We start from the raw sequence: 14,225 nt of genomic DNA, 5'->3' as shown, positions 1-14,225 counted from the left end.
CTACCCAAAAGGATGCTACCAGGCAAATATGAGCGATATCCCTTGCTTAGTTTCAGAGAAGAAGTTGTTCATATCAATTCAGCCAAATTGACCCCTCTTGGCCCCGCCCCTCAGGCCCCCCGGGGGGTCAGCTTCAACATTTGTACAATTTTGAATGCCCACCCAATATTGATGCTACGAGGCAAATATGAGCAATATCCATTGCTTGGTTTCAGAGGAGAAGTCGCTAATATCAATATAGCCTAATTGACCACATTTGGCCCCGCCCCTCAGGCCCCTGGGGGATCAGCTCCATCATTTGTACAATTTTTAATCCCCACCCCATAGTGATGCTACCAGGCAAATATGAGTGATATCCATCGCTTGGTTTCATAGAAGAAGTCGTTTATATTAAGAGAGCCAAATTGACCCCTTTTGGCCCTGCCCCTCAGACCCCTTGGGGGCAGCCCCACCATTTGTACAAGTTTGAATCCCCACCCCATAGTGATGCTTCCAGGCAAATATGAGTGACAGGCATTGCTTGGTTTCAGAGAAGAAGTCGTTTATATCAATATAGCCAGATTGACCACATTTGGCCCCGCCCCTCAGGCCCCAGGGGGGTCAGCCCCATCATTTGTACAATTTTGAATCCCCACCCCATAGTGATGCTACCAGAAAAATATGAGTGATAGCCATTGCTTGGTTTCAGAGAAGAAGTCGTTTATATCAATAGCGCAAAATGACCCCTTTTGGCCCCGCCCCAGAGGCCCCCAGGAGGTCAGCCCCATCATTTGTACAATTTTGAGTCCCCTACCCATAGGGATGCTTCTGACCAAATTTGGTGAAATTCCGATCAGCGGTTATGAAGAAGAAGTCAATTGTTGACGGACGGACGGACGGACGGACGACAGACGACGGACGCAACGGTATGGCATAAGCTCACCTTGGTCCTTCGGACCAGGTGAGCTAATAAGTGTTTGGATATACCAGTAATTCACCTATAATATGTGTGTATATATACCAGTAATTCACCTTTAATAAGTGTTTGTATATACCAGTAATTCACCTTCAATAAGTGTTTATATATACCAGTAATTCACCTATAATAAGTGTTCATATATACCAGTAATTCACCTATAATAAGTGTTTGGATATATCAGTAATTCACCTATAATAAGTGTTTGGACTATACCAGTAATTCACCTATAATAAGTGTTTGTATATATCAGTGATTCACCTTTAATAAGTGTTTGGATATATCAGTAATTCACCTATAATAAGTGTTTGTATATACCAGTAATTCACCTTTAATAAGTGTTTGTATATACGAGTAATTCACCTATAATAACAGTTTGTATATACCAGTAATTCACCTATAATAAGTGTTTGTGTATACCAGTAATTCACCTATAATAACGGTTTGTGTATACCAGTAATTCACCTATAATAACGGTTTGTGTATACCAGTTATAAACCTAAAATAAGTGTTTATGTATACAAGTATATACCTGTATTAAAATATCAGAAACTTAATTGATACTGCCTATTTGTAACACACAATCCCTTACAACAACTGACTCCTTTAATTGTAGCAAGTCATCACAAAGCCAAGAAATAGTTGATATTATATAAGCGCTAAACACTGCATTATCCTGCCACCATAATGATTTAATTATGTACCTACCTCTACTGTTGTAGGAACTCTGGATTTATGACCTTTCACAGGGTCATATACAATAATATCTGGGCTATCTTCAGGTACCTGGTCAAATTCTGCCACAGCCTCATTCTGAAATGATAACGGAAAGGTTCATCATTGTAAACATTTAAATATATTACTATACAAGGTCATGAAGGAATACCTAACTCTATCTTCATCAAAGAAAAAGGGTAGCTTGCAATGACAGTAAAGAGTTTTCTCTCCTGGCCAAGACAGTAAAGAGTTATCTCTCTTGCCCAAGACAGTAAAGTGTTACCTCTCCTGGTCATGACAGTAAAGAGTTATCTCTCTTAGCCAAGACAGTAAAGAGTTATCTCTCTTGGCTAAGACAGTAAAGAGTTACCTCTCTTGGCCAAGACAATAAAGTGTTACCTCTCCTGGTCATGACAGTAAAGAGTTATCTCTCTTGGCCAAGACAGTAACGTGTAAAGAGTTATCTCTCTTGGCCAAGACAGTAAAGTGTTATCTCTCTTGGCCAAGACAGTAAAGAGTTATCTCTCTTGGTCATGACAGTAAAGAGTTACCTCTCTTGGCCAAGACAGTAAAGAGTTATCTCTCTTGGCCAAGACAGTAAAGTGTTATCTCTCTTGGTCATGACAGTAAAGAGTTATCTCTCTTGGCCAAGACAGTAATGTGTAACCTCTCCTGGTCAAGACAGCAAAGTGTTACCTCTCCTGGTCATGACAGTAAAGAGTTTTCTCTCTTGGCCAATATGGTAAAGAGTAACCTCTCCTGGTCATGACAGTAAAGAGTTATCACTCTTGGCCATGACAGTAAAGAGTTATCTCTCTTGGCCAAGACAGTAAAGAGTAACCTCTCCTGGTCATGACAGTAAAGAGTAACCTCTCCTGGTCATGACATTAAAGAGTTATCTCTCTTGGCCAAGACAGTAAACAGTTATCTCTCTTGGCCAAGACAGTAAAGAGTTACCTCTCTTGGCCAAGACAATAAAGTGTTACCTCTCCTGGTCATGACAGTAAACAGTTATCTCTCTTGGCCAAGACAGTAAACAGTTATCTCTCTTGGCCTAGACAGTAAAGTGTTATCTCTCTTGGTCATGACAGTAAAGAGTTATCTCTCTGGCCAAGACAGTAAAGAGTAACCTCTCCTGGTCATGACAGTAAAGAGTTATCTCTCTTGGCCAAGACAGTAAAGAGTTATCTCTCTTGGCCAGGTCAGTAAAGAGTTATCTCTCTTGGCCAAGACAGTAAAGAGTAACCTCTCCTGGTCATGACAGTAAAGAGTAACCTCTCCTGGTCATGACATTAAAGAGTTATTTCTCTTGGTCAAGACAGTAAAGAGTATCTCTCTTGGCCAAGACAGTAAACAGTTATCTCTCTTGGCCAAGACAGTAAAGAGTTATTTCTCTTGGCCAAGACCGTAAAGAGTTATCTCTCTTGGCCAAGACAGTAAAGAGTAACCTCTCCTGGTCATGACAGTAAAGAGTTATCACTCTTGGCCAAGACAGTAAAGAGTTATCACTCTTGGCCAAGACAGTAAAGAGTTATCTCTCTTGGCCAAGACAGTAAAGAGTAATCTCTCTTGGCCAAGACAGTAAAGAGTTATCTCTCTTGGCCAAGACAGTAAAGAGTTATCTCTCTTGGCCGAGACAGTAAAGTGTAACCTCTCCTGGTCATGACAGTAAAGAGTTATCTTTGTTGGCCAAGACAGTAAAGAGTTATCTCTCTTGGCCAAGACAGTAAAGTGTTATCTCTCTTGGTCATGACAGTAAAGAGTTATTTCTCTTGGCCAAGACAGTAAAAAGTAACCTCTCCTTGTCAAGACAGTAAAGTGTTACCTCTCCTGGTCATGACAGTAAAGAGTTATTTCTCTTGGTCATGACAGTAAAGAGTTATCTCTCTTGGCCAAGACAGTAAAGAGTAACCTTTCCTGGTCATGACAGTAAAGAGTTATCTCTCTTGGCCAAGACAGTAAAGAGTTATCACTCTTGGCCAAGACAGTAAAGAGTTATCACTCTTGGCCAAGACAGTAAAGCGTTATCTCTCTTGGCCAAGACAGTAAAGAGTTATCTCTCTTGGCCAAGACAGTAAAGAGTTATCTCTCTTGGCCAAGACAGTAAAGAGTAACCTCTCTTGGCCAAGACAGTAAAGAGTTATCACTCTTGGCCAAGACAGTAAAGCGTTATCTCTCTTGGCCAAGACAGTAAAGAGTTATCTCTCTTGGCCAAGACAGTAAAGAGTTATCTCTCTTGGCCAAGACAGTAAAGAGTTATCACTCCTGGCCAAAACAGTAAAGAGTTGACAGTAAAGAGTAACCTCTCCTGGTCATGACAGTAAAGAGTTATCTCTCTTGGCCAAGACAGTAAAGAGTAACCTCTCCTGGTCATGACACTAAAGAGTTATCTCTCTTGGCCAAGACAGTAAAGAGTTATCTCTCTTGGCCAAGACAGTAAAGAGTTATCACTCTTGCCCAAGATGGTAAACAGCTAACACATGTTATGTTTTTGGACCAGATGGACACAGCCGACTGGTCATGTTACTAGACCAGATGACCACAGCCAACTGGTCATGTTACTGGACCAGATGGACACAGCCGACTGGCCATGTTACTGGACCAGATTGACAGAGCCCACTGGTCATATTACTGGACCAGATGGACACAGCCGACTGGCCATGTTACTGGACCAGATTGACAGAGCCCACTGGTCATATTACTGGACCAGATCGATGGACACAGCCAACTGGTCATGTTACTGGACCAGGTGGACAGAGCCCACTGGTCATATTACTGGACCAGATGGACACAGCCAACTTTTCATGTTACTGGACCAGATGGACACAGCCGACTGGCCATATTACTGGACCAGATTGACACATCCAACTGGGTCATGTAACTGGACCAGATGGACACAGCCAACTTGTCATATTACTGGACCAGATGGACACAGCCGACTGGTCATGTTACTGGACCAGATGGACACAGCCAACTTGTCATATTATGGACCAGATGGACACAGCCGACTGGCCATGTTACTGGACCAGATTGACAGAGCCCACTGGTCATATTACTGGACCAGATGGACACAGCCGACTGGTCATGTTTCTGGACCAGATGGACAGAGTCGACTGGTCATGTTACTGGACCAGATGGACAGAGCCCACTGGTCATGTTACTGGACCAGATGGACAGAGTCGACTGGTCATGTTACTGGACCAGATGGACAGAGCCCACTGGGTCATGTTTCTGGACCAGATGGACAGAGTCGACTGGTCATGTTACTGGACCAGATGGACAGAGCCCACTGGGTCATGTTTCTGGACCAGATGGACAAAGTTGACTTGCCATGTTACTGGACCAGATGGACAGAGCCAACTTGTCATGTTACTTGACCAGATGGACACAGCCGACTGGTCATGTTACTGGACCTGAGAGAGCTCCTCGACGAAATGTGGTGTTTCTAATTATTTCTGAGTAACCTACAACGGGAAAGTTGACAAACCACGCACAAAAACATGACTATGTTTTAGTGTTGTATTCAACTGACAACATATTTGTGATATATGCTGGAAATACGAGTTTAACAACAACGGCCACAGCTGGAATGTGAGTACTATTTCACCTGTACTATCGTACCTGTATACCTTTGTACGTGTGCATGTTCATCTACACACACACATATTAGCCGTCCGCTATAGCCTATGGCCAGCTCTTCTGCCACCCCTGTAGTATCGAAACGCAAAATTGAAGACATTATCAGTCCAGAGTCATATAACGCCACTTTACCTTTATCTTCACGTAGAAGGTCTCTACCAGATATACCAAAAATGGACACCCTAACCACTACCCAAGGCGAACCCATCAATCTGTCTCAACCAATTCATGACGTATCTTCATCGGACTTTATCAGTGAATTGGTTCCCAAATTAGCTAAAGAGTTAGGGTCTACCATTAGGAAACAGATAACTGAAGCAATGTCTCCCTTCACCGAACAAATTCAAACTTTAACTGACAAACTTGAAACTGTCACAAAATCCAACGATTTCCTACAGGGGAAAGTTACAGTCCTTGAAAATACAGTGAGAGATCTCGAGTCCTCACTGGAGAACTTAGAGCAATATGGTAGGCGCACCAGTCTCAGATTCCACGGAGTAACCCTGGCTGATAGTGAAAAACAAGTCACCGACGACAAAGTTGTTGAAATCTGTAGGAAAATTGGCGTTAATTTATCTAAAGATGACATTAACAGGTCACACACAATTGGTGAAATCCGTCACGGGAAGGCCCAAATCATTTGCCGATTCCGCAACTGGAAATTAAAAAACCAGGTATACCAAGCGAGAACCCTGCATGCAATTAAAAAATCTGCAGTCAAACAGTGCGCGTGTATTCGTAACGGAAGATCTGACCCGTATTCGTCAAAAAATCATCAGTGGCCTGGCGAGAGCAAAGCGAGAGCGAAAGATCCACTCATTCTGGACCAACGACGGTCGGATATTTTACAGAACCCAGCACGACTCCCCAAAAGTACTAGTCAAACAGTACGATGACATCGCCAACCTGTAACTTTTAACTCTAAACTGTAAAACTCCAAAAACTGAACTTGTATATAATATAAAACCATGTACTATGTTTACTATGTGTACTATTTAAACTTATAAGTGTATTGCCTAGTAACTACAGATATAACTCACAAAATACTGTCATACACTAACGAGCATTACCATTATATGTTCCTAGGATTTTTTACAGATGACATGTAAAAACAGTTTTTTTTTATCACCTGTAAATTGTTAATAACAACGTAATAGGGTAAAAAGTACGTGAATCATTATTTTTACACAACTATACTTTTCTTTTGTAGTCAAATTACACATTATACCATGCTAACGAGGTTATTCTGTTTGATATTTGTTACCAATTAACAACAATTATACCTAAACCAGTAATATAATTTCAAACGCCGAATGCCTATTTGAATTACTGAAATGATGCTCATGTGTTTATAAGTATACACCTGAATATGATGTTATGAACATGTACAAGCATATAATATAGTATACTTTGAATACTGAATATGAGGTCAAAATGAATATGTACATTTGTACAATGTTTGATAGTATATATACAAACATATAATATAGTCTACTTGGACTGCTGAATACGATGTTAAAATGAATATGTACACTGAACAGTAGTATATATGCGTATCATATATAATTATATATGATTTATAATTTATATTGTATATCAAAATACGGTGTATGTCACCGGTGCTTAATTTTTGTACACTATAATAGGTGATATCTATATACCCAAGGTAACACATTTTACTTCTGTACTCTAAGTACGTATTTTATCATGCAGGACATAAATGTTCCCCTTACAAAATTACAGGTAAAAAAAAACTACAAGTATACGCACATAGCACACGACACAACGCACAGCTAATCGCTATTTTGAGTTTGTGTAATAAACTGATCGCGAATGGAATGTACACGTGCAATTTATGTTCGGTAGTCATGGTTGACTTGCGCTGTGTCGTAGAAATGTGTGTGACTTTAGCAGGTGTTGTCAACGATACTTGCTTGCAAATATACAGTTCATATTATTACAAAGTGATTATATATGAAGACTACATGTTATTGCAGAAAACATACAAATAAAATGGACAAATGTAAAATAGTCCATTGATTATACTGAATAATGTATAAAAATGTACATGTATACGCATGTATAATACATGTATAAAGTAATAATGACATATGTAACATGTGTAGAAGGATGTTCACCCAGTTTGTCACAGGTTTGTTCTTAGAACGCATGCTATATAAAAGGTAATTACTATACCAATATATGATATACGATATGTTACATATGTATATACCAGCACATATTATGTAGTACTTATATAAGAACCTACAGTTTATATTTATGTGCGTATGTTCCATCTACGAAGTAGCTGTATACTGGAATGGTAAATAAAAGTCAAATTCGTATAGTGATACTTTACGATTTAACAAGTTATATATTATCCGAACATAATCAGAATGTGACAAACTGTGAACATTAAAAATAAGTTAATATCAAATATAATATAGATAACAGTTATTATATACTAATAGGCACAACATTTTATTTTTCAATAGCAGTCTCTAAATTTGATAGTCATGGTAGCCTTACGATTTGTTGGGAAAATGTCCTGGATGTATACGCAATGCTTATATTCTTATTATGTTTATAAACTACAGGCTGTTATTCACACACACACAAAAAACGTGACAGTACCGGCCAATTAAATAATAGTAATAAAATAAGACATGCTGTTACTGTGTTTTAACATTTGCTTTTGGAATCTTAAACATACGTGTATAGTTGTATGAACCAACAAGTCTGAGAAGGTAACCATGGTTAACTTAATTGAGTTATGATGTAAATTATGATTTGTATTTGTGAAGTTGTTTGTAAATTAGAATGCTCACACTATTATTATGCACTTCTTCATAAATTTATATTGAACTTTGATGTCCCGATTGTAAGTATATGTATGAACCACATGTAACATTTTGATAATTTTTGTTGCTTCAACGTTATTCTCCTCCTCTTATGTCTCTTTAGTTTGCTGTAAATACGTCTGTATGTTATTTTCCTTGAATTCTCTGTCCCCAATCAACATTCTTCTATTCATTTCTATCTATAATCCGCCTTCTCACAAGTATACTCTGCAACCTGGCCATTTGAAAATCGATATCGCTTTATTTCTTATGGAGTCCATTAGCAATCTCCTTGTCAAAACTCTATACTATTTCTATCCTCCATGACAGGATGCTCTTTGTCTGCATGGAGATGTGCTATTGGACTACATTATTTTAAACAGTCTAGTTTAAAGTTAACCTACAGACTTAGCAACGATACATACTCATATCACGATCTTATTTATCTAAACTTTACACTTTTGCCTATTTTTTTTTACCCTTTTCATTTTTCTACATACAGTAAAACTCGGATAAGTCGAAGTCGACGGGACCGAGCAAAATATTCGACTTATCCGATGGTTCGACTTATCCGTGTTCGTGTGTATACGGAGACAAAATATTCGACTATCATCGGTTGTATGCAGAACAAGTGCTTGATAACATAGTCGAAAATAAGCAATAAATAATAACAAAGAAATTAATTAATTGTACATGATAACAATTATTCCTTTATCTAATAAACAATATTGTGCACATTTACAGATCAAAACAAAGTTCATGCGTAAAATCATCTTTGACATAGATACGCGATTTACACAGGGAGTCGTACAATGACAGCATAATATTTTACGAAACCGATAATACATTATAAGAATATAAATGTATATAGTGTACTCATATTATTTATCTTAAAATCCATTTATCATGTTCTACAATTCAACAATATGAAACAATAAACAGTTCAGGAAAATTTGATCGACCGTACGCATGCTGATTTTGTATCAAAGACGAAGGCCGCTGTCAGCGGCTGCATGATCATGCATTGCCACGACCTTTTGAATAGAGTAAAAACATCCCGCATATCCTTGTTACTATTGCATCGTCGCATGCAGAATTTAGGCCTATATAAATAAATCAATTACATACAAGTATTTTTTCTGTGCATTTTTCGATGGAAGATATGTAATTTATCGTTTACTTTTTCCTTATTTTGTTCGACGGCAATGTGTATGAAAACAGTAAACAAAACATATAGGCCTAGCTATTGGTTTGTACATCAAAACGGGCACATTTTATTCTTAGTTATGTATACCTGAACGTTTTACTTCACCCGTGCACCTGTATAAACAATTGGATGATGTGCGACCGACAGCCGAAACCTAACAATAGGCTCATGGTAATACCGTTACGGCTGATCGGTTACACTCGGTCAATCATGCGAGGTCAGCAAATTTTACCCGAGACAGCATGACGCCTCGATGTTCGACACAAAAATGGAAATTTTGGTATAGTTTAGAAGGGAGGGACCACAAAATATATTCGACACAACCGCAGTATTCGATTCAACAGTGTTCGAATCATCCATGCTTAATTTACTAAGATAAAGAAGGGGGAAAATCGGGACCGAACGAAACGTTCGACTCATCCGATGTATTCGATTCAACCGTGTTCGACACAAGTGAGTTTTACTGTATTCATAAAAACCTTAACAATATTGCTACTGTACTGATTCTAATTCTACTCCTGTCTGGTGATATACATACAAACCCAGGACCAGCGGCTAGCTCATCCTCATCTAATACATCTGACACTGAATCGTTTTCTCACCCTGACAATTCACTTCATATAATGCATTTGAATATACGCAGTGTTAGAAATAAAATTGATTTCCTTGATAGCTTTACTGATGACATTAATATCTTGTGTTTAACAGAGACACATTTAGATCCTTCAGTCCCTGATTCTGACCTTTCACTTGCAAACTTCACAACCATATTCAGAAAAGATAGGAACGCTTTTGGTGGTGGAATAATGATCTACACAACTAATGAAGTGCTACCCAAACGCAGATTTGACCTTGAAGCCCAAAATGATGAAATAATGTGGATTGAATTTCAAATTGACAATAATAAATATCTCCTTTGTGTACTTTACAAACCCCCCTGGCAACATTCAAATTCAGGCATCTGGACAAGACTTAAACACTCCCTTGATCTAGCTTTTAATTACACTCCACATGTTCTACTGACAGGCGATACTAACACTGATCTACTACTAGGTAATAACAACGATCTTAGCATACTTACCCAACTATATAATCTAACTAACATTGTCACCAGCCCAACACGGGTAACTAATACAAGTCAATCCCTAATCGACCCATTTTTCACTAGTGACTCTATCAGAACCGATCTATCCATGGTTATACCTGTTTTAGAAACCATAAGTGATCATAATGCAGTTCTTGTCTCTATATCATCCCCTTTGCTCAAACAAAATTCTTTTAAGCGAAAAATTTGGCTTTTTAACAGAGCAGTTATTCTGAACCTTAAAACTGAAGTTGCTCACGTAAACTGGAATAACCTTTTTTCCAATGTTGAAAATGTAAGTGAAAAAACTGATATCTTTACTAATACCCTTACTAGAATTTTGGAAAAGCATATTCCTAAAAAAACTATTACTGTGAATAAAAATGACAAGCCATGGATGAACGGAGATCTACGAAAGGCAATAAAGCGTAGAAACAGACTAAGGAAACACTTTATAAGAGTTAAGTCACCACAATCTGAAATTAAATTCAAACGTGCAAGAAACAAAGTAAGTAACATGCTCAAACACGCTAAGGCTCTTTTCTACGAGAATATTGATGGACAAATAAATGATAAGTCAGCTAACCCTAGAACTTATTGGAAACTAATGCGCATGCTGCTGAAAGGTAATACAATCTCTGATCTTCCTCCTTTGCTAAATCCAACAACTAACTGCCTTACTTCAGACAACTTTGAAAAATCAAATATTCTTAACAACTTTTTTCAATCTGTTTCTAACCTGGACAACCCCGATGATGATACACCCTACTTTGAAACCCAGACTGACACATCCCTTTCCGAAATAATTATAACTGAACAAGAAGTGTCTGATACTATCAATACTCTAGATACTAACAAAGCCGCTGGTCCCGACGGTATTAGCCATAAGATGTTAAAAATACTTACCCCGGAAATAGTTGCGCCGCTTACTCTTATATTCAACGAATCTCTTCGTACTTCTGTATTTCCCGAATCATGGAAGCTTGCCTATGTCACTCCCATTTTCAAAAAAGGTGAACCTGAACTTGCTAATAACTATAGACCCATCTCACTTCTTAGCTGTCTTGGAAAACTATTTGAACGCATTGTCCACAAGCACATCTACAACTATCTTTTTAGTAATGAACTTATCTATAACTTACAGTCTGGCTTCCTACCTAACCACTCTACTACTCACCAACTAATCGAATTATATCACAACATACTTCTTGCCCTGGAGAATCATGAATATACTGCTATTGTTTTTTGTGACTTTTCTAAAGCTTTCGACAGAGTTTGGCATAAGGGTCTCTTAATAAAACTAGAAAAATGTGGGATAAAAGACAAACTTCTGGATTGGATAAAAAATTACTTAACAAACCGGCGTCAATCAGTTGTACTGCAAAATTCTATTTCTTCACAATTATCCATAAAAGCTGGAGTTCCTCAGGGATCAGTATTAGGGCCACTTCTCTTCCTGGTTTATATTAATGATATCTCCAACACACTACTTTCTGTTACAAGACTATTTGCCGACGACACCGCACTAACACACTCTTCCAAAAATTTACTCGATGTTGAACAGGTAATAAACTTTGACATGGAACAAATGAATCTCTGGTCGAAAAAATGGTTAATGACTTTCAATCCCACTAAAACGGAAATAATCATGATTTCTAATACCGCAATTCCTTCTAACCCTAAATTTCTTTTCGATAACACGCCGATCCCTATTGTAACCAGTCACAAACATCTAGGTGTAGTCCTTAACAGTGGCGGTACATGGAATACCCATATCGAAGACATTATAAACAGAACCATAAAATACATAGCAACTTTACGAAAATTAAAATACATTTTAAAAAGAAAAAATTTAGAAAAAATATACCTTGTTTTTATTAGACCATTTTTTGAGTATGCCTCTGAAGTATGGGACAACTGTAATGCCACTTTAACTAACAAACTTGAGAATATGCAGTTCGAAGCTGGTCGAATCATAACCGGTTTACCTATCTTTACTAAGAAAGAGTTTATATATAGTGAACTAGGGTGGCAGTCATTAGCTGATAGACGGAAAAATAGAAAATTGTGTATGTTTTATAATATTCGTAATGATAACTCTCCTTCTTTCCTAAAGTCCCTACTCCCACACACAGTGTCTAACTATACTAACTACAACCTAAGAAACAGAGATGACTATCAAAATCCTTACTATAGACTGCAAATTACAAAATCATCTTTTATCCCAAACACAACTAATTCTTGGAACAATCTACCAACTGAAGCAAAATCATCGCAATCCATCAGACAATTTAAGACCTTTCTAACTCACCAAGATACTAATGCACCACAAATTCAACAATTCCTTGAATATGGTTCAAGAAAAGCCAATATTTTACATTGTCAATTACGTAATCGCTGTAGTCCTTTAAAGCACGACCTTCAAAAAGCCAATCTTTCAGAAAACGCTATCTGTGACTGTGGACACTATTGCGAAAATTCTTCCCACTTCTTCCTACACTGTAAAAACCATGAACAGTCCCGTAACAAAATGATTGATTCCTTGAACTGGTATAACAGAATTACCGTAGAACATCTTTTGTCTGGGGACCCAAATCTAGACACTAACCATAATATTCTTATCTGTAGGTCTGTACAAACGTTTATTCTAGATTCCAAAAGATTCAACATATAGTATCTACTTGCTTGTTTCTACTAATAAGATATCTACCATTTGTATCAAAAGCCGGGTTGTTAGTGCTATTCTTATGTTTCTTCCTTTCTTTTTTCTCCTTACTGTTTTCTCCCTTTTCAATTATTTTTTTTAATAAATCTAAACCTCTTTTTCGAACACCATAAGTATATCATAAGTATCCTAAAGTATCATTTAAATCATATTATTTTATCATGAAATTACATATATAGACTGCATCGTGTTTCAGTGGTCCTGCCGGCGAAGTAAGGTTAAGTAATTAGGTATTCCATGGAGTGATCAAAGATGGACAACGTCAGACTGGAGAAAGCTTCTAAGCACAGGATGTGACGAACTCTTAGAAAGTAGAAGGATCGGAGTGTATGAACAGTAGTGTTTTACTTGCGCCGTCAGGGCCACTGAAACCTCTTGCATGTATAAACGATAAACATTATATCATACTTGGTGTTCACAATCTATTTCGCTGCTTTACATTTTCCAACCTTTTGTTTAAAAAAAAAAGTTTAATAATTATGTCACGTGAAACATTGTATATACACATTTGTTACGGAAAGGACGTTGGTAAGTTGCATAACTTTTGTCCAATCCATTTGCCATTATGCAATAAAATTGATTTAAACTAAACTAACCAGATGGACAGAGCCAACTGGGTCATGTTACTGGACCAGATGGACAGAGTCGACTGGTCATGTTACTGGACCAGATGGACAGAGCCTACTGGTCATATTACTGGACCAGATGGACACAGCCAACTTGTCATGTTACTGGATCAGACGGACTGAGAGACTGGTCATGTTACTGGACCAGATGGACACAGCCGACTGGTCATATTACTGGACCAGATGGACACAGCCAACTTTTCATGTTACTGGACCAGATGGACACAGCCGACTGGCCATGTTACTGGACCAGATTGACAGAGCCCACTGGTCATATTACTGGACCAGATCGATGGACACAGCCGACTGGTCATGTTACTGGACCAGGTGGACAGAGCCCACTGGTCATATTACTGGACCAGATGGACACAGCCAACTTTTCATGTTACTGGACCAGATGGACACAGCCGACTGGCCATGTTACTGGACCAG

At 38.2% G+C, this 14,225-nt stretch overlaps 1 protein-coding gene across 3 annotated transcripts in view; it reads right to left on the bottom strand.

Moving 5' to 3' along the window:
• The window catches only part of LOC117344269 (multiple epidermal growth factor-like domains protein 6), a 90,962-nt gene that overhangs the window by 60,319 nt on the left and 16,418 nt on the right, over positions 1-14,225 (bottom strand). For all 3 annotated transcript variants that reach the window (XR_004536140.1, XR_004536141.1, XM_033906958.1), the window contains exon 3: positions 1,664-1,768. Coding sequence is in view for 1 of the 3 variants with exons in the window: in XM_033906958.1 (XP_033762849.1) it covers positions 1,664-1,768 (105 nt within the window). In the remaining 2 variants the exon portion in view is untranslated. The remainder of the gene's footprint in view (positions 1-1,663; positions 1,769-14,225) is intronic.

This window comes from Pecten maximus, chromosome 15, assembly GCF_902652985.1.
Source record: "Pecten maximus chromosome 15, xPecMax1.1, whole genome shotgun sequence".
NCBI lineage: Eukaryota > Metazoa > Mollusca > Bivalvia > Pectinida > Pectinidae > Pecten > Pecten maximus.
This window is presented reverse-complemented; position numbering and strand designations above follow the sequence as displayed.